We start from the raw sequence: 22432 nt of genomic DNA, 5'->3' as shown, positions 1-22432 counted from the left end.
AGAGTTACATCGTGAAGTTTCTTCGTTTATGATGGCCTTTACATGTTTCTTCTTTATCTTCGCATAGTTTTTGTTTGTTTGTTCCTACGGTCCATCGGTTGGCTTCTTGTTTTGCCAAGTGAATTTCACCCCATTGCCAGTGCGCAAAGCAGCCACCGCACAACAGCAGACAGTCGATCGATCGGGGTCAGTCTAGTCTCTTTTGGATTTCGCATAGCACAGAAAACCCTCTTGCTTGGTGCACAAATTCATTCAATCGACCCGGTTACGGCAGAATACGGAATCGTTTTCGGGGCACGGAATGGTGTTTTGTTTCGATTAGTTTGAAGATTTTGCAAATGGCGTGTAAATATCCTTATGAAATTGAGAATTTCAAGGGAGTCAAAGGCTTTTTTAGGTTTCTGAGGTGTGGACCTACCGAATTTACCTACGTAAATTCATAAATCTTGAGTTCTAGAATTCGGCATATACAAGAGATTATATCAGTTCTTTATGATTTATTACATCAAACATAACAGCATCGTCTTGTTCGAGAGTCGTGACTAGAACTCCGATTCGAATTCTCCAAAACCTCAATATCCAGTTCTCCGAATGCAGGACTATATTTGATCCCATTCTGGACGTGATGTCCGAAGATATATTGCATAGGTTGTTCTGCAAAAATCTTTAGAAAAATTCAAGGTCTAATTACTCACAAGTTAAGGTTTCTGACACAAGTATCAGAGAACTTCTAGACTAAAAAGTTCAGCAGTTACACAACCACAAATAAAGCTCGTTTCAAGCTTTTTTTTCCTTTTGCACCCTAGTCTATTTTACCAAAACAAAAGCGAAACCTCCCGCTGATAGTTTAGCACTCAGAGCGTTACACGGTCGGCGAGACTACCCCAGGCGAGGCACATTGTAATATTTATAACTCTCACCGAGCACGAACTAGCTTTACGAATTACTAATGCCCGCCGGTATGCTTGCATGGAAACATGACCACGGGGAGTCGTTGCGAGAACTATCTAGTCTACATAGGTTGCAGTTTTGCATTACGCGGTGGGACGGATTTAAAGTCCACCCGACGCTAGAACCGTCGGCGGTCTTGAGCTAACCACTTGAGACTGTGTTACGCTTACAGAACACAACGGGCTTCCGTTTACGTGCCCAGCTCTTCGCAGACGGGGGAGCTTCTTTGTGTGTCCACTTTCTTGGGCTATTAGGGAGGAAAGCACATACTCAACCACAGTTCCACAGTGGCTAGAGTTGGTGTATTGGTGAAAGATAAACGAGGATGTAAAAGCTTGGATATATTTGTAACACATACTTTTTATGGCTTTTTTAACACGGAGTTATGTAAAAAAAAGTGATATAAACTCCTCTTTGATGCCTTGTTTACGTGTGTTTTTCGTTCAGTTCCTTTTTCTCCCGTGCAGCACTGATCACATGAGACCGGATACGCATCGTATGTCAAACCGCATACATTGATACAACCAGTGCACTCTAGTGCAATGGGAGGAATAATGCAGCGAATGATTATTGCATCGCTTAGCGACGACCAGAGGATGTGGCCTTCACCTCCGACGTACCGGACGGAGGACTGAGGCAGCAAAGGGCATGCGCGAGCTAGAGCGAAACCACGCGTCGCTCCAAAGCAAGCGAAACCGGGCGAAAAAGACAACGCTATCGGCATACGAGGCACGGTCTGGGCATACGACAGGTCGGTCATAAGGTCACCGGGCGCGGAACACACACCTGCTTCCAACCACCGCCACCGCCTGCTTTGGTGCGACCGGCGACTCTAAATGGACGCCACGGTGCAACACTGCCGGTGGAGTGTAAGTGCTTTGGGGCGTTCGTTCCTATCCCTGGTTCGCACCGAGACCCCTATGTCTCGGGGAAGGGATTATGGCAAGCATCGACAAGCATCCGCAACCACCGTCCGGACAGTAATCGAGCGAGTACGATATGTACGCTGGGGGAGGAGTGCAAATGCCTTACCGAGGACATGTGTGCACCATTACCCCGGGCGGTTTGTATCGCCCCCGAAAGCGGAACACTTAGCATCGCGGGACCGGCGAACCTTGATACATGACTGTTTGGTTTGGTCGACAGGAAGAATGATCGAATCGTTGTTCGCGGTTTAGGCACACCGAACGCGAATCTATTTTTAACAATCATTCACCCTTAGAACACTGCTCCAGCAGGTTATCCACGCGAGTGGAGCTGCCCGAAACAACAGCAGCATTCTGCGGAAGTTGGCGTAGTCTAGCGATTACGTCTCGATCAAGACTTCCAAGCAGTGCGAAATCGCACCAGCCGAACGGCTCATTTGCGGTGGAAGATTAATGCTCGCATGTATAGCAAGTTACATTCCAACGCGCGCGTATCACCGGCGAGGACATTAATAACATAAATTAAGTTACCATTTACAACGCCGCCTGCACCGAAATAGCAATGGGTGCGTGTGCTTTGCGTAGACGCCATCGCATGGCGGGGTGGCCGGGCTGGAGCAGGTGGTACAGTGCGGGGGAAATTTATAGAATATATGATCAAATTATCAATTATGGTAATGTGCGAGCAATCAGTCAAACTGACGATTACAGACGGACGGTAATGACACGATGGCCCGATGGTGCTGGAAGCGCTCTCGCGAAGGGATTTCTTTGCCCCGTTAATGCTGTCGTCGTGCGCTCGTTCTTGGTCCACACCACGCGCCACATGCTCCACATCACACGCAACCAACAACCAATGCTCGTCGATGATGATTATGTTGTTAGCATTGGTTGGTGCGCGCTGGTGGCTCGTGTCTCGTACATACGCACCACCCGAAGGGTTTCAGAGATCTCGTCCACCGTTGTCTTCCACACCACCGTTGTGTCCTTGTAGAAGGAGGCTAGAACTGTGCACAGGAATCCTGCCACCGGGCCAAGAACTTCGGGGTGCACACGGTGTGTGTGTGTGTGTGTGTGCGTCAACCACGATCGCAGATAGGTTCGAAAAGGTCAATTGTGGTTTGGATCAAGGATCGGATTGACGTGTCGCAGTGATGAAGGGTGAGAACGTGCGTTTGGTTAATGCCTGTCTATCGAGTAGGGAGACTTTGGTTGTTTCGCGGTGCTGCTGATGACTTCAGGCACGGAATAGGCACAACAGTTTGAAAAATGCAAGGAAAGCATCTTTTTATGAGAGTCTGCTCGGATGCTAATAGTTCTAAATTGAAATCTTTCGTTCTAGGTGCCATGATAATGAGGTCCTGAAAGCGATTACTAATGACTTATACTAATTAACTTGCAATTTAAAGCACGCCCTGTACCTGTTCTGAGATGGATATTCTATTTCAAATGGATGCAAGTTATGGACTTGCTCATTAGCCTGAGCTGATGTCACATTATGTCTCATTAAACGCTTTAACCCCTGTATTGGGCCAAGTAATTGCTCTTCAAGGATTTACAGTTCCGTTAGGAAGTACTGCACTATTTTCTGAATACTACGCTTTGATACACTTCAATTTTTATTGCAATATACTGTAACCACTTTAAGCAAGTCCCAAAGAGGATCCCGCCTAGATTGTACTTCCGACAGATGACATACAAATAAAACTGCACGTGTCGCTCCATGTTCAATGTTTTCCTAACATCCACAAAGGATGTAACAATAGTCATCGGTGCGTCACCACCGTCGATCCTCCCCCGGTCCAGCTACCATGCTGATGAACCGAGAGCTTTCCTGTGCTGCCGATTGCCAATTGCAATTTTCCGACAAGTGCGTCTTATTTGCCGATCGGCAAGCTTGGAGATGGGGGGACAAATACCGGCGACGGCCGGGCTCATCAGTCAACATCTCTGCGGCCAATCAATCATTCCAATCAACCCTGTGAACAAAAAACGGGGGATAGAGCAAAAAAAAACCAAAAGGGAGAAAGATGTACCCCGTAGGCGTTGTGGTGTAGGGTTGTGAGTTGACGATATTCATAAATGTAGCAATGTTGCGCGGATGGCAAATGTAATCGATTGCAGCAAACACAGCCAGGGCAGCTGTGCAAACATGGGTGGCACAGGATGGCGCTTTTCCATGCACCCTTGTGTTCTTCCTTCCTCTAGTCGGGCGTAGATGAGAAATTGTTTGCGTAAAGTTCAGTACGCCTTCCGTATAGTCTCAAGCTGTATAGTGTCGCGCTACGGCACGAAAGTTGTGAATTAATGGTGGCATATATTTGAATGAATATTTTCTGAGGTTAGTTTTTGGTAGAAATGATTGACAGTTTTTCGAAATGTCCGTGACCAAAATATGAAATTCCCCAGCTTGGATTGGCTTTCAAACCATATTGAGAATGGGCTATTACTAACCGCTTGAATGGCTTTAAATCTTTACGGAGCTTAAAGGAACAAAACATAAAACCGTTATTATATTGCCAGTTTTATTGGGACGTCATAAATCTGGTCGAAGCCATATTGTATTATTACTTCAGCACGACCTGTAAGCTAAAAACAAATAGAAATGAAATGCGAGCACTTTTTCTCACCAAAAAAATAGTCACACAATTTTTACAATATCCAACACAATAACTATTTGTTCTGTTTGTGTAGTTCGCTTACCAAAGGCAAATAAAATAAAACGTTTTTTTTGCATGTTCAAGCTCCATAGGGGAGTAATATCTACACAAATAAAGCTAGTAAAGTAGAACGCCACACGATTGCCGCACGCCGACGGGCGACAGCCAGAGGGTGTAAAAATTGTCATAAAATAAAATGAAAATTACACCACCGCTGCACGGGGGCAAACCGTTACTAACACTGGGGCCGATCGTAATTATGTCAGCCGGTTTGATGGAGCAACGGGCACAACACATCGCTCACCTTACCATAAATAATCGAAGTCAATCCAATACGCCCATTCGAACGGCGGGCCGTTTTGCAATGGACCGCGCAGCAACACGGCAACGACGTCGAAATTGTTTTTAAATTTGGTCCGGTGGTCAATGAATTTCTAGTAGTTAACGGTTTTGTGTGTGTGTGTGTGTGTGCTCAGACATGATACCTACACCGAATTATCGAGGCGCAGTGAAATGTGTTTAATGTCGCATTTTGAATTTTGGAGTGTGTCTTCATTTCTAAGGATCTCCGTAAGGAAGGGATGTCTAAGCCAAGACTTGCAGACTAGAGCTTACAGTCCAAAATATATGAAAGCAATATCAAGAATAGATAAAGTAGATCCAATTCAACGACTTAACAAGGGCTACATATAAACCGACAATTGAGATTTGTACCGCAAAAGCAACCCGACACAAACCAGTCGGCAGCAGCTGGTTTCAAATATTAAACCCCATTATTGATCGAATTATGACAGCAATGTTCCAACGTGGCAATGTGACCTAGAAATACATTTTAGACATTACCGGTCGGGTTGAATGAAACGGCTGAATGTGAATGCTTTTGCCTGTTCGCCTACGCAAGACCTCCACAATGTCGTTGCTGGCCGGAAAACCTTCGGCCGCACTTCACAACCGGGCCAGATTTGCATCTACAGCCGTGACTTCATCATCCGGACAACAGCTCCAGACGAACGCGTGTTAATCCCTTACAATCGATACACTTTTTTTTTTATTCATAAGGGACGGCCTGGCCGTATTGCTCAATCGATACACTTGCTGCAAAGAATCGCTCGCTCGCCCCACCTGATCGATTGCGAGATCGTAACGATCGCTGCACATCATTGCCAAAGTCGGTCAAGAACCGAAACGGAAGAAAAGATGTTCCTCCGATGCCCGGAAAGGGGTCGCGAGAGGCATGGAGATAATGTTGGAGGACGCGCAGCCTCCACCTGACGACCATCGCTGTGGAATCCTGTGTGTGTGTAACGATTCCCGCTGGCGCGATGATTAATTGCTGTGACATTAAAGTCTGTCGATCCGTATCTTGGCCGGTTGGTGGACAACACGAACAGACACCTCACGGTAGCGAACTGACAGAGAGGTATGCATTTTGGCGGATATCCGTACATAATCTGGGATTATTTTTTACGCACGTAGCACGGTGGTGCCGGCAGGTATGCTCAAAGACCCAAACGGCTACCACGCAAGAGGAAATCTGTGTACATCCTTGAACGATGGCAAACGATGTATCACGAGTGAAAGGTCGTTTCGATTGTTATAAATGAGCGACCGCCTTGGAGCGGGAATATGCATATATGAAGACCGGCGAGTTTTGAAGAAAGGGACCACCTACTACCACACCACGGTCAGCTGGTACGTTATCGCTTTCAGCACCCTATTCAATTAAAAGCTACATCGAAAGTACATTTAAGAAACTCTTTCGGTAGACTCATTATCATTTCAGGACGTACGATATTCCTCAACAAAAAAAAAAAACAGGAAGTAAAGGCGTAACAGTTCTAAAGAAATTCCTTGCAGAGAGCGGAAAAAACTGAAACATTCTTCTATTAATGGCATAATCGTGCCCGCGCGAAAGTTCATGGCTTAAGTTCTCCCTTACCCAGCACGGCTTGAGAGATGAGGAGGGTTTCGTTCATCTTGATAGTCCTGGATTCCGAGGAAAACCAAACATCTGCCACTTTAACAGCGAAATAGCTACCCACTACCATTACTACCTATAAATACTATAAATTGTTTGTTACAGAACGAAAGACAGATCCCTGGCAACGTGAACCATCAGGGTCACGCACGAACGAGTTAAATTTCTCGGAACAGCTAGAAACTTCAACCCGTTTGTCTAGGTTTTGCTTTTGCCTTTTTCTGCACGGTTTGCAAGCAATTGCTATAGTGCAGCATCTCTCGCACGCTCTGAATGGCGACAGAGCGATATCTTGCGTACGCACCGGCGCCGTGGACAAATCGATTTATTAATGTATGCTAAAGTCGGTGTGTGTGTGTCGCTCGCGCCGGAACGGATGTATACGATTTGCATATGATTATTCTGTCACCTAGCCAAACAATAGCATTCGCACCCTGTCCCTGTACCTTGTCGGGGTTCAATGAAGAGACTCGGCTAGCCGTAAGACCGCGGATTTTGTTTGGAATGTCGGAAATGGAACCGGTGGCTGTGGGGATTGCGGTTAACATCGCTCGCTCTCCAGCGCGCTGTGCTCCTTCAGATGGTAGGGTTGGGAAATGACAGCCAGTGTCTCTACCCGGAAGCAACAACACCAGCCGCTTTTGATCATTGGACTTTACACGCGCAATTCAGCGTGAGCCAGAGAGTCGTTGGTTTTGCTTCTTTGCCTACCACTGATACTTTCATTCTATTCCGATTTTCTTTAATCAACCCCACGGTGCATGTAATCTTATCGTCAGCTTGGTCAGCCATCCAAGGGGTGAGAGATGTTGTCTGCTGGGGGGTGATCGTGTATAATGCGCTGTTTCATTTGATGTTTGTGACACTAATATCCACTACTGGTTGTTGTTTTGACACGTGGGTTCAAGGATAAACTATGCTCGGAACAAGGTAACAAGAGCTTTCAGATTTGTGCATAGTGGAGGGCAGAAGAAGGCCAGAAGATTGATTCCCCCAAACATTCATATATACACAGTGAAAGTAAACTAACCTGGACTTTTTCTATGAACCAATCAACGGTAACCAATAGACCAACTGGTACAAAACGCATCAATTCCAAAATTGAGAAGCTATCATTTACCTTCATTCGTTGCTTTGCCAGCCATTTTGCCTTTCGTTAGTCGCCGGCTAGTTCACGATTGTCAAAACAATCTTGCCACAATTATTCGTATCCAGCAGTAGACGGGAGAGTGTCCCTGAACGTCGCCGCGAAAGACTTCCGGCCGGTCATCATTCATACCGACCCGCCGCTTATATTGTCACCAGCGTCGTCGCTCATGATGATGAAGTTGATCATGAAGAAAAACTGCCCAAGTTCAAGGCATCAGCAAACCCCCCTAGCCACAGTGGTTCACCGACTCCCGAGACCCCGTGAAGTTGCCGAGAAGTTTAAGAGATCGCCACAAGTAATCCCCAGACGACCGGCATTGAAGTTTCCGACATCTGTGTCTGGGGCAACTTCTAGCGCAAACTGGACGCGTGCAGGTCCGGCTAGATCTCCCACGTGACCGTAGCTGCGAGATGTTTCCATACGCTTTACAGCACAGAATTTGATCGAACGCTGCGTACGTGATGACTGGAAAGACGTGCACGACAACAAAAAAATAAATCAAGTCCGGCCGCGTCGGGGTTTGAAGTTCAACATTTGACATTGACTTTTGCTCTATTTTTTAATGGGTTCGTGTATCCTCTGCCAGCATCGTGTCAAGGGCCACCATTCTACGTTCCCTGCTCTCCACAGCATTAATAAGAAGGTACGAAATTAATTGAACGGAAATCATAAAACGTGTCCCGCAGACGGAGCATAATTCTTGCAGCACAAACGATCGTTATGATTCTCGCGTCCCACCGTACGATTGTGAACGCCTCAAAAACGGAGAGATTTGTAGTACACGCGGTCGATAAAAAGCGATCTCGGTGAGAAATTATTCCAGTGCACTGTACGATTTACGATCGCGTGAACCTTGCGCGAACGATCATCGCACACTGCCTGACCGTAACCCGTGCGCTAACAACGGTCTTGCTTGTTGGCTGTCAACGGTACCGCTTGCTACGGTAGAACACGTACCGTGGCGGCGATCAGCCACCACTGGGTGCGTGCCTTGCAGTGGACAAAATTGTTCCTGCAAGCCCACTCTAGACGGTGACTACGGCAGCATTTCGTTGGCCGGTGGTCGCACTTGCCGATGCCGATCAATTTCAATTTATGTCGATCTACATTGAATTGGGAGGCCTGGTGGAGGTCGGGTGGCGGAGGTTGTACGATGCCATGTAACGATCGCCAACGATCAACAACAAAAAAACATATAATAACGCAACACGAAAACCAAAATTAAAAAGACAGCGACTAGAGCCACAAGGCAAAGAAAATGAATAAAATTACGATGCAATGTTTCGTACAAAAAATTTGATACCTACTTAATTAGAGTTTGAATGACCCTGACACGAGAGCATACAGGGCGATTGAATAAATGAGACTTTCAAAATAAATGTTTAAAAGTTTGTAGGATATTCAAAATAAATAGATTAAAAATATTTATAATAAAGCGTTAAAAAATATTCACAGCTATTGGCGATTGGCTCCGTGGGAAAATACCAACAACTTATAACAATAAAATTACGTTGACATACGAGCGAAATAAAGTTCGCGTGGAATTGGCTACATAAAATTTAATCAGCATCGTTCTACTGAATTTCGCTTGGACGACGAATCTCAGATTAATCACGCCTCGTTATGGAGCCAATGGTGACGGTCGCTCCAGTGTGTAGAGCAGACCGAACACGACAATAAAATTCATGCGTAAATTCCAACAAAAACACAACATAAGAAATTGTCAAGTGGTCGAGATGTTTGTTGACAAAACACCGTGAAAGAATTAACCCTTGAATGTAGAAATATCGAAATATTGTTACATTTGGTAATTTGGTTGCGGATCCAAAGTAATAAAGATCATGAAGTTTGAACAATATAATAGTTACATAAATATATATTTTAACTAAAAATTTTACTTTTAATTTGATTTAATTTAGTGATTTGAAAGTAATTAACTTTACTTTTAATTTGAGTTTTACACCTGCACATGCTAGGGTTATTGTTCGCCATTCACTTGCAGAAATCAAGAACAATCATTCAGTTGTACCGGCGAAACTGAAACGAGATCGAGATTTTGCTATAGTTGTTGAGATTGCAGGCAAACATTATTGATTTCTGTTCATTTAATTTATTACTTTCCGGATGCAGCGGAAGCCGATAATGGGTTCAATCTTTGACCGTGTTTCTTTCGTAAACACGCTGCTGATTCCTGGTGTCGCGGTAGGAATTTCCTTATGTTGAACGACGAATTAAATCCATTCCGGGCTGGAAATTATACCAAACCCGCCGATACGTTTGCACAAAAACCATTGATTTGTAGTCGTTTACAAGAGAATAAGAGCGAGCAAGTCAAAAATGGGATTGAGCAAACATGTCCCTGGATGGAACCGATATTTTCAGAGTTCATCGCCACACGGTAACCAACACTCTACATCATGATCGCGCAGTACGTAGGGTGAACGACTTTTGGTACGATCGGTTTTAACTTGCTTTTCTGCGATTTTCTCTCCCATGCTTTTAAAGGAAGGGAGAGACCCTTCCATTAGACCCTCCAAGGGAAAACATCATGCACTCAGGTATTACGAAGGAAATGAAGCACCGTCAAGGGCGCGCGCGATCACCCACGAGGTGTTAGGCAATGGATATAGAATTTCTTCGATGCCCTTGAGTTATCGGATGGCGTTTGCGGTTGCAACTAATGAGCCGGGCTTTAGTATTCCCCCTCAAGAACACAACCGTTGTGCGGGTTTGTTGGGCCAGGTTTAATGGAAATAGCTATTGTAGCTAGACTTTGTTGTATAGTTTCAACTTTGTTGCCTTAAATCTCGACGTTGAGGGTTATATCAGAGCCATATAATGGCTTAATAGATTTATTTATACTAAGCAGCCGTGCGGATGGGATTCAATACCTGATTCTGGCCGTATCAAGATTGGTGCCTCTACCGCCTGAACTTCCGGACTCCTAATTCCTTAAACAATCATCATGAATCGCGTGCCTTGGCTATGTACAATCTAATAAGCGGTTGAGAAAATCGGGACCACACACAAACAAAAATATCTTCAAACGGATTCCCTTTCTACGACGATAAAAACCTTCGATAAGCAAGTAATTTCCAATGGCACGTGGAGCCATCCTAGCGATATCCTAGAAATGCATCGCCACCCGACTCCACTCGGTTTCTCGGTTTGACCTTCGTGGACAAAACATCACACGCTGTGCTTTACACCACAAACGAAGAGTATAATTACGCTTACCTCCACAGGGAAGCCAAGTTATGTATGCAAACCGCACCACACCGGAGTACCGCAAAAACACCGTCCAACTCAACCCACCCCCACCCGTCCAGCCGGCATGTGTAGATTACGGGGATGCAATTAGAATTCCGCTCTGCACAGGACGGGGACGGAAGTTAAAGAGCCACCCAAATGATCATTCTATTCGTCATTAGACCGGTGGGTGTGTCCACCACCATCCGCCACCCACCACCCTGCTCCCTTGCTGCGAGGCTAGAAATATACGCGCGCGAGCATAAAACGATGCTGCGCTCGGTTGCCTTTGCGCGTGCCGTTTATCTGACGGTGGACCAGAATTACAATTCGGTTACGTGCCTGATGAGATGCAAATATATTCGTGGCGTTCGGCGTTATCACAAAGCCCGGGCAGAATTTGAACGACCAACAACAACAACAAAAACTGTGATGTGTCTCAACAAAAAACACAAAGCGCAAAACTCAACCCCTCCCCCCCGAGTCATTTCAAAGCAGCTCGAGAAGTTAAGCGCGCCTCTGTACTGCTCTCGAAAACATTGTGAAGCTTACGAGCAGACAAAAACGTGCACAAAGGAACTCTGGTGAGGAGGTGGCAGAGAGGTGTTCCTTGATTTGATTTTAAAATTTTCATTATCGTGCTTACGGATAGGGTCAGAACGGATTTCACTCACTCTTGGTTTGCTGATGCGGCCTTGAGAATATGCTTTTCGGTATCTAGATCAAGGAAACCTGGGCGCGGAAAGATACTCCAACTCGAGGTGGGTTTGAATGCAAAGGTTTCTAACCCACAATCAACTGATATTCCTGTTGTACCTGTTACACTAAGTTGAGGAAAAATTGGTTAAAAGCACGTTAACAAATCGACAAATCACTAATAAACCAATTTAGTTGTCAAATATGTTGAATACTTCAAACATTCATCATACAACGAATGTTTTCTCGGTGAATTATAAAAATACAATCTGTAACAAAATTACCAAGTAAACTTTATTACAGAGGCCTTTTCGGCTAAAACAATCTACGCAATGTATGCGCCAACTCTATCAATCGAATAACGAACGGCAACGACTCTCACATCACCATACCAATGAAACGCACAAATTTGACGTGAGAAATGAACGGCATAATTGAATCCGACGACGCTGGCTGACTATTTAGTGTTGCGAGATGTTCATTGGTTTCAGCGCGCACACGAAAAAGCAAGGCTCAGCGGCAACAGTATTGCGATGCAACCGGGCTGGGGCTTCCAGGACTCTGCTTGCAGGTCGGGCTGCTTCCAATTTGCGTCCCAAGTGAAGAGCACGGCACTGCATGGAAGGCACAAACGCCCACAATGAAATCGTCAGGGAAAACCCATTCAATCTCAGGGAGCCATCTAATTTGATTACGTCCATCAATCCGTATTTGTACCAGCCAACCAGGGCTGGGCGGAGTACAACGGTGTAGGCCGTTACACGAACCACCTCCTGCCACCGGTGGCGACAGTTTCGACACGACGTTGCATTTAATTGTCAACCAAAGCTTGTTACTGTCAACCTGAGTAGTGAAGGAGCGAGTCGGCAGTTCCTGATGTGGTAGAATATTTACCTGGCATGGGAGGCATCTTGGGATGTGAAGGTCAAAGGATGCATCATGTTGTCTGTGAGCAGCTGCTTGAGCAGTGTGCCTTGTCCGTGTCTTAGAATTATTTAGCTTGTTAGAAACGGCCATTCTAGCTTCTAACTTTGAGTTACTAAAATGCAACAGTTGTCAAATCACTGACTGAGGTGCATAAAATACTATTAAATGACATACTAAAGCAACCAAAGGATGACATTAAAGCTGAGGCGTACTGCACTTTAAAAGTAGAATAAAACTAATCTTATAACCAAAGCACAACACCAAGATACCACAGTCAATGGTAAACTCATTACTCCACTTTACCCCGTTTTTGCTAGATCGCCAGGAAGAACCGGTGACTACGGTGCCACGATAACCGGCTACAGCGCAGGCACCTGAAGCGAAAGGACGATGCAATTTTAACGAGATTTTCATCCATTCCGTTACCGCTGTTCGCGCACACGATATGCGGTCCCAGATTGCTTTGCAGGACTTTTTCAACCGACTGGAAATGGTCGGGCGCTGGGCGTTTTAGCTATCCACCGAGCAGCCACCAGTCGAACAACAGTCTTATGAATAATTCAACGACCATAATGGTTAGGTTAATATTGAAATTGATTAAGTTATGAACGCGGCCGGGTGCAAAACCCGGTCGAATGCTGACCTTCCATCAGGCTCTGTAGGGCGCACTGTTTACCGCGCGATCTAACGACACGATAGTGCTTCGTACTCGCCGAATCTTTCAATGGATATGTATCGATAACTGGGTTGGGCTGCACAGAGCGTGATCTTGTGCTGTATGCTGTACCATACGAAGGTGCAAAGGTTTACGAATAAAAGGGCTTATCAGTTTCATTGGTCTGATTTTGCTGAGGAATGATCGATCGATTGGGGCGGTCCGGTGGCCGAGGCGACAGCGGCGCCGGTCTTCACACGGCAGGGCCGGGGTTCAAGTCCCATCCAGACCGCCTCCCCGTACGAAAGGCTGACTACTTTTCTATGGGTAAAATTAAGTCACAGAAAGCCAGAAATGGCAGGCCGAGACCTCTTGAGGTTGTAGTGCCACAGAAGAAGAAGAAGAAGATGATCGATCGATTGTCGAATCGAAAGGGACAGTGTGCATAAGGTCAAACTATCAGGTAGTCTTTCTCGTCCAATTTTTCTTCACATTGTTGTAATGTCAGAAGCTGTAACTTCAAGCCATTTTAGTACAGCAAATATCAATCAGGAGTTGACAAATGTACGATCGTAAGAGCAAGGACTTGAAGCGTAGATACTAGACTAAGAGAGGATTAATATGAGCATAGCTAGTAAATGCTGATAGAAAATGACTCAATTAAAGTTTAAAACTAGTCATAATAGTTTCCATACGCCTCAGCATAGCCCTTGGGAATGTAAGAGGAATGAAGTTTCAGCACCGCGCATCATGGAATTGTGCCCTTAAATTCGTACCTTGGGGCATTTTATCTCGCACCTCAATTACGCTGCCAACAAGGTGTCGTTAACGGAAGCACGTTATTTAATGGCCAGCGTACAACAGAAGAAATCAAACAATCACGGTAATAATCCTTAATTGTTATCGCATAATCTCGGCATAATTCTTACTGTAAGTCTCGCGCTTTTTTTGTTCTTGGTTTGCTTTCCTTCGGAAAGCTGGAATTCCTTTTAGCGAGACGAATTCATCTGCCCGTGTCGAAATGCAAGCGACGCCAATTGTGCGCCAGATTGCGTGATCGCGGAACCGGTGTGCAGCACCGGATGACTGCTGGCGTGGGCTTTTACGTTTAACCGAGCAAGGTCGATGAATTGCATTGAACTTTAAATCATTCTCACCGTTGATGGAATATGCAGACACGCTGCAGCAAACACGGGGCAGGTTTTCCTGGAACCAGTGGGAGCCGTAAGGAAGAAAGCGAACAGCAATGTAAGAGAAGGTCCGAAGAAGCCAAAGGTCAGCCCATTTATGCTCCAGTTTTTTGTACGCACCCCGCTTGGCTAGAGGATGCACTTGGGTAGTTGGGAGGATGGGGGGAATCCAGTGCATCGGTGCATGGTGCAAAAAGCAATTGTAGTTTGATGCCCCCCCGAAGGTAAGTTATCACGAAATCCCATCAGCGGAAGCGGTCAGCCGTGTGTAAATCGCATGTAAGATGCAGCTTTAATTTCATGTTCTGCCGGGGTATCGCTTACCGCGAGGGCTATAAATTTTGCTGTTACCGATCCTAGGCTTCACGAAAGCAGCGCTGATTGTCGATTTGCCACCGAAGTAATGGATAAAGTATGGGTTTACTCCCCGCCCTTTGTCTTGTCTGTCTGTTGCGCGGGCTGAAGAATAAAACGGAAATGTAAACATGCTAAAGATACAACGAATGCCGGTGATATGGAAATTAAATGTTGGTTGGTTCGGATAACATGGTGCATTGAATAATTGGAGCTATTGTGCTAAAATTCAATTCCAAGACCTTTTTGGTAAGTCCACTCTTGAAGTCCTGGATACTTCAATCTTTATGTTTGGAATTGGTTCGAAACCTATTGACCTTAGCGCAGATCATTTAACGGTATCACCTTCACAAGGTTCTTCACCTGCCGAAACCGTTGCGGGAAACGGAAATAACGGAACACACATCAACAACAGCACAGTATCGATACCCCAAAAACCCTCTATTTACAGCCCTTAAATCCTATTAACTTTGATGGTGCGTTCCTCAACAACAACAAAATATTAAAAAGGGCATTCGAATTTGACGATCGATAGTTGTGTTAGCAGAAAAAAAAAACCCGTAACCGTATATTTGTAGGGCATCAGCTCGATAGGTACGGAACCGAAACATCACTTCCGTCATCTGCAGACACTGCCGTGAAACCTGCCACTCTGACCCGTGCCGAGTTAAAGGGCCGCTCTTGTAACGCAAGGTCAAGCCTTTAAACATCGCGGCCGGAGGTGACAGACGGGTCGCGCTAGTTGCATTGGTTCCCGTGTGACAGGCTTGCCACAGACAAGCGAACAAAGGGGGACATGCAACCAAAACACTCGTTGACTTCTTTGCTATTGTGTAGCAAAACTGTTTTCAACCTGATTGCGTTCGTTGGCGGGTTTGGGTCGTTACCCGTCAACATAGCCACGGTTAGATGACAGCAGGCGGATTTCACAGGCGAACCGATGTTGACCGGAATACATCCACCGCTGGAGGTGATGTGTGTTTACACTAACCCAACCTAACCGTCCACCCACTTCTATCAACGAATCGCTGACGGTTGGCAACAATCGTTTAGACCAAATAGAACGCCTCCCACCAAAGGTCATTAATTTGCTTACTGCTGCGTCAAAACAAACGGTCAGGGGGCCGATTTTGAAAGGAAAATCCATTTTGCAGGTTAATATGCAGATAACATTTTACCCAAAACAGGTATCAGCATCAGGTCACAATTTATATGCACCGTCATTCGGACGCAACGAGCGTTTGCGGGTAGGTAGAAGATCGTTTGGAGCCGAAATTCGTGACACGTCTAATTTAATATGCATAATCGCTGATCGGAACGTGTATGGAGCGTATTTGCACGCACGCCAACCAAACACGCACGGTTCTTCGCCAAAACGGCAGCACGCCCGGATGTGGCTGGTCGATTCCGGGTTTTAAGTTTTTTTTTACCGTCCAAAACATTCAAAACTGGAAAGTTAATAGAATTCTGCCCGGGGGCCAAAACTCACAAACGTCACCGACAATGTGACAAGTCACGTTCACCAATAGTCACAGGCCACCGGTCTGTCGTTAGTTGAGGCGCAAGAATGCGATATTTGCCTGCCGGTTTAGAGTGATTCTTCTGCGTACGCACAGTCAATTGAGTGATTGAACTGCCCCGAACAACAGGCCGGATCCGGAGAGGTGACGACGCTCGCTAGCCTTCAGGGAGCTCGGTTTGATTGGGTGAAATTGGCGAAACACACCCCAGCGCTTGAATAAATTGAAAATGATATTTCAATCACGCCTATCAATAAAACAATCCATCCCGAAGGAACCACTTTGAGGGCGACACTCCGGGGTGACTACTGCCAAGGCGCCATTTTTGTTTACTATAATTTAATTTTTTTAAACCATTATCATGAGTATTTACGGAAATTGAAGTAAAGTTTGTTTTTCTTAGATTGCCAGGACACAATAAATACTCTTGCTTTTAATGAGACATGAATTGAACAGCGGATTAATTTATAACTTTGCGTGCAAATCATCTATTGAAGAGTAACACTTCCAATTAATGCTGAAAAGGTGTCATATAAGTTTAAATCTAATTAAACATATTGAAATAGAATGATCTCTTTAGGCTAATGTGTACAAATAATACTTACGCTGTCATTTAACTAAATATAATCTTTCAGTTTTGTATCCGATGATACGTCAAATTTCATGCAAACTACTAAGCAAACAATGAAGCAACTTACTTCACTAACAACATATTGTTACTAAGTTTTATGACAAAAAAACAATAAGATTTAGCAACAGTAAAGCGAAGGCTTAGGCAAATTCTGCATACACTTTTAGACATACAACAATAGGCTTTGTACACTGAAAGAAGATGTAACAACAACGATTTTTTTTTTCGATTGCTTTACCTTTTTCGTGATTTGTTTAAAAAAACAATCAAAGAAGAAACAAAAACATTTCAACAATTTTACACCAAACCACAAATACCAAACTCACTACTAACATCAATCAGCGTGCCTGTCCGGCGGTTCGAATCGTGACAACACCGACGACGATCGTGGTTTACGACGACGATCGTTCGAACGCGTGAGCACAACTTTACGGACCTAGAAGATCACGCTAGAGACAGGTTTCCGGTTGCGGAAATGGCCTCCTTTCTGGGGGGTGCCTGCAGGGCACACGCACCCGCACGAGCATGTTGACCATTTATAAGGCGGCATTTAATATCTAGAATCGATGGCGCGATGGCGTTAATGAGTGTCAAGATTCTCGTTCGATCCAGTATTTTATAATCATTCTACCATTCGCCGTAAAGTTTTGTTAGAGCGAGATGCGTATCAAAACTGTCAATAAACGGGGCGCCCACACTTGCATATACACACCCAAATCAATCGGTTGCGATAGAGATAGAGAGAGATAGAGAGCATTCGATCCGATAAACCGGTCCAACCGATACACGTTTCACGCGACGCACAATGGCCGAACGGGTTTCATTTTGTCGCTGGTTAGGAGTATTGTTACAGGTCACTAATAGATCTCACGAAGAACACGCATCACAACACAAGGATACAATTAAAATCACAAAGTGAAGTATAGAAAAGTAACGGCTATTTAAAAACAATTACTCATTTTGTAGTAAGAGGAGTAAAAACATTTAAGAAACAATTTCAACTGTAGTGTCTGATTTACAAGGAAATATATGTTTTCATAATTAAACATCGAAAACTTACGAATTTTATAAAAACTTACACACTCTCTAGAAAAAGGGGTTACCTGATGTTGATTTGAATGAAGATACATGAATCTGAATAATGTACTCTACGTTTGACTATAATCGCGGTGATACTGCGTGACCCTGAAGCTGAGCAAACTGAGCTAGGTGATCTGTAAACGTACGTGTGCTAAGAACGAACGGAGGTGAAAAATGTTTTCGCTACTGTTTTTGCGATATACTTCTAGCATCTACTTGTACTACCGAACTTCTATCACAGGCACGTTACGTAGGTTCAAGATATAAAACAAAACCAACCGAGTGAGCGCACAGAAAATAAAGAGCAGAACAACGGAACGGAAAACTTACTGCCAGGTGAGACTTCCGGTAATGCCCTCACGCAGTCGATCTCGCAGGGAACGCTGCCGGCTAGGACCGGGCCCGGTCGGTAATGTTGGTGGGCTGCCCGTGGTCGACATTTTATTGCTACCGAAGAGCGACAGTTTCGTCGGACTACCGCTGACTGATGACGGTGGTTGATGACGGTTGGAACGGTGATATCCACCGGTATGCATTTACGATTTGTATGGCGTTTGTTTGTTTGTTTTTGGGTCGCGAACGGCAAGAGAGTGGCACGATCGCAAAAACAGAAGGAATGTATTGCCGGGCATTAAACGGCAGACGAAACGATCGACAGTAACGTGGAAAGGTGAGTGTGTTTGTAGTTGGTGTAAGTTGTTTTGGTTAATTTTGCGTTGCGTTTGTAGTGTATTGCATTTAAATTGAGGTGAAGCGATGACCCGATGGCAGCAGCATCAATGAAATGTTGTAGAGAACAAAAAAACATAAAAGAACAAGAACAAGAACAAAATTTTATCAACATGATTTAGAGAATTCAACACTCGAGTGCTGTAACAACGAACAACGAATAAGTTTTTGTAATTACAATACTTGGTGAAAAGAACAAAACCATTTGAATGAAAATTGCAAATACTAATGACACGATGAATTCATTCATCGCAATTCAATGTTTATGAATGAATTGGCAAAAAAAGAAGAAAACTCAAGTGTGTCTACAAAATGTTCAAATTCAAAATAATACTGGTTAAAAACATATTAAATGATAATCAAAACTTAAAGAAATAATATTATTGAATGAGTATGAGAAAAACGCAACTGCGAGCACCTTAAAATACTAGACAGAAACTTAAAATATTAACCCAACAAAATGACGGTAGCAAGCGCAAAACGTACCGCTAGCGAACGAGAGCGAAGATTCGATGGAATTTGCATTGCCAGCTGTTGAAGAAGCGAGCGACGACGAGGATGAGGTATGCGCGCTAAAGCCACCCGACCCGGCAGCACTGAATGTGCGCTGCTTCGGTGAGCAGTCACGAGATGGCGTTGTCATAGCTAGGGAGAATGGTCGATGACGGTGAAAAGCAAACCGGAACGCGTGTACTGCAATATTAGCTGAGACTCCTCAGTTCAACAGGGTCCTCAGCGGAGCTCGTAAAGATGATGCAAAACTAGTCGGAGATGATGAGCGGAGCCAGGCCAAGCAGGGTATTGATTTTGAAGGTATGGTATCGAGAGACTGGGTGAAAGTCTAATAATGGATTACGACCACGCATCCGGGGCAAGCGTGCACAGAATCCATGCAAACTGAGTCTTGTTCTTAGCTTACGGTTGCCTATCCAAAGAACAGAATAACAATAAGAAAGGTGCATTTGAACGATGGTCCATGAATTGTTTCATACTATAAACTGTGAAACGCGATAACCGCTTACCTCATTGAACGTACAGTAAGATAAGCTTCCTTCTCGAACACTGTCTAATTTGTTTCGAGGATAAACACACTTCGATAATTACTTCTACAATCACTGTCAAATGCTGTCTTTTTCATTTCTTCATTTTCGTTACACTTTGCAAGAATCGAGATTGAATTATATTTGTTTTGTCTTCGCTACTTTCACATTACCAGCACATTTATTTGTCACGACACATACTAATGCTACCGGTGAAAAAAAGTCTCTTTGGTAAACTTTGTTTGACGCGTTTCGAAATGCGATGTTTACGCAGCAATCAAAGCAAATTCATTGCCCAACTTTGACAATAATGCCCTACACATATCAATACAATTTCTTATGGATCAATGGCAAAGAAAAATGAGCCACATGTTTACGTCGGTATCAGTTCAGAAGGAAGTTTTCCAATAACCATACATCCATGCGTATTGCATTAAGGCTAAACTCTCAACAGTATGATTTGAGCAATAGCGAAAGCAATATGAAACGGGATAATTGTTACGATTATATTATTTCGATCGCAGCAATACGGCCAGGCCGTTCTTTATGAATAAAAAAAAAAAATTATTTCGATCGCGTTTATTACCGTTTATTGCATCGCTAAAACTTTATGATCAAGTGACCATACACGAGCTTTACAGTGAAAGTCTACGTAATGCACATTGCATACTTTTAGGCGGTTTTCAAAATATGGGCAGTTGAATTGCGTTTTCGGCACCCTTCGACGTAGAACATACGCAACGAGAGAAATACAGTTGCTATCAATAGAGGCACCTCGTTATGGATAACAGAAGGAAAATATTGAGTAATTTTTGATAAAAATATAAACCTAAATCTTCTTAAACCCTACCAAAAGACTGTGCGGGGACCTGAATGTTTTAAATGTTCAACGACGCTCAGATGAACAACGATCCAATTGCAAACTGTTGCACTCTTAAGAAAGCAAGGGAAACAACTCTGATTTCGATTAAAATCAATAAATTAAAACACCACTACGTTAGCACAAAGTTTATCTGTCCGGAAAAGCAACACAACACAGGGTGGTAGCAACACGGTTCCGCGAACGCACAACACAACACAGCACAAACACAAGAAGACGCTGCAAAGCCAGGTGATGTGTAATGGAAATGAACCTTTATAGCGTTGAAGAATAGTTACGATAAAGAAGATGATATGCGCAAGAGCGTAGTAGAAGTAGAAGAGAGAGAGATCGTAATACTGACAAACAGACAGACACACAAAGCAGAGTGTGTAACGAAACGCGAAACGAATTGAGCGAGAAGAAAGAACGGGTGAAAAGACGAACGCAAAACATGAAGAAGAAAATAGCTGAGCATGAGTTCAAAGTGCGTGATGTTTAGAAGAAGTGATAGAATGAAACACATACATTTGTGGGAAGAATCTGCAGTGAATCGATGGAGGCGCCTGGTGCCGGCTATAACGTTCGATAACGTTTCACGGAAGTTTTCGCTGCTGAAGCAAATCGCTACGCGCTTCTCATTCACCTACGCACACACTGTACTCATTGCACTTTGGTAAAGATGAAGGACAGGAACAACAAAAAAAGACCGTTAACCCATTGTATGTAAATGGTTCGCATAGTATGGTGTGTATGGTACAGAAAGTAAAAAGAGAAGAATATGAACTTGGGTGTGTTTTGGCGTGGTTTGTGTGTTTGTAAGTAGTGATGCTGGGAAGGAAACGGCCAGCTTTATTTTGCAGTCCGACAATCGACAGTATTCCAACAACACATCCATGCGACTTCACCAGATGCTTGGGGTGCGTCGATAGAAAACAATAATCGCGCAAGAAGAGTAATGCACTTACAACACGTTGCAAAAGTGATACCACAGTTTACGGTAAGATTAGAGTGAAATAAAAGAACGCGTTGCCGGAAGAGAACATAAGCAAACGATGAGTTTTTGGATTTGGATTTTGTTTTTGTTTCTGTCAGTTCGAAAGCACAAACTTAATCGGTAGCCAATTGTTTGATCCTGAAAGAAAGGAGAATCCAAAAAAATCGGAAGAGAAGAAAACGGAAACCAAAAGACAAAGAGAAGAAAATAAAAAATTATTAGATGACGGATTTGTGATATTACCGTCGTTGCGGTAATACGATGGCTGTAGATAAGTATATCTACGAAATTTGTAAACAAAAACGTTGAATTTTAGTTTTGCATAACCAGTACAAACCAAAAGATAAGTTTTATGCAATTTGTGTTAAATAATAAATATAAACAAACACACACAATCATTCGAAACGGGAGCAAAATTAACGATAGGCCAAAACTGTAACAATCACTCAAGGAAAGGAAAGAAAAACAAACGGTTCATAAAATCGTGCCAATAAACAGCGAGCGAGAAAGGAAAGAATCAAACCCACACTGAGAGTAGAAAAATCAACCGGAAGGTGAGAAAAGAAACATATTTACACCTGTGTGTGTTGAAAAGTTGAGTAGAAAGTGTAACATCAAACTGTGTAGATAAAATCACTCATAAGCACAAGACGTAATTGTAGAAGTAAATGCCAGGCAACCAGTCCGAAGGATGGCGCAATCGGTATCGGTTGCCAACGTACATGTGCAACATCATTCTACGCGAACAGTTCGCAGATTTCGTGCTGTGTAATGTGGTCAGTTCTTTTTATCAGTGCAAGAAGAGGAAGGAAACCTTTGTGTATTTGAAATCATGAACCT

The 22432-nt window shown here is 44.0% G+C and overlaps 1 protein-coding gene across 7 annotated transcripts in view; it reads right to left on the bottom strand.

Moving 5' to 3' along the window:
• The window catches only part of LOC118507636 (TLD domain-containing protein 2), a 104428-nt gene that overhangs the window by 67348 nt on the left and 14648 nt on the right, over positions 1-22432 (bottom strand). The window contains exons 1-2 of one of the 7 annotated variants that reach the window (XM_036046395.1): positions 19183-19605; positions 18298-18451 (exon numbers count right to left, since the gene is read on the bottom strand). The exons of 3 other annotated variants lie outside the window; for them this stretch is intronic. In XM_036046395.1, coding sequence (XP_035902288.1) covers positions 18298-18451; positions 19183-19339 — 311 coding nt within the window. In that variant the 5' untranslated portion in view covers positions 19340-19605. Of the gene's footprint in view, positions 1-18297; positions 18452-19182; positions 19606-22432 lie in introns of those variants that run through there. 3 more of the 7 variants (XM_036046375.1, XM_036046394.1, XM_036046377.1) reach the window with 3 other exon arrangements.

Source organism: Anopheles stephensi, chromosome 2 (genome assembly GCF_013141755.1).
Source record: "Anopheles stephensi strain Indian chromosome 2, UCI_ANSTEP_V1.0, whole genome shotgun sequence".
NCBI classification, from domain to species: Eukaryota; Metazoa; Arthropoda; class Insecta; order Diptera; family Culicidae; genus Anopheles; species Anopheles stephensi.
Note: the sequence above shows the minus strand (reverse complement) of the source record. Positions and strands in the feature narration are given on the sequence as shown.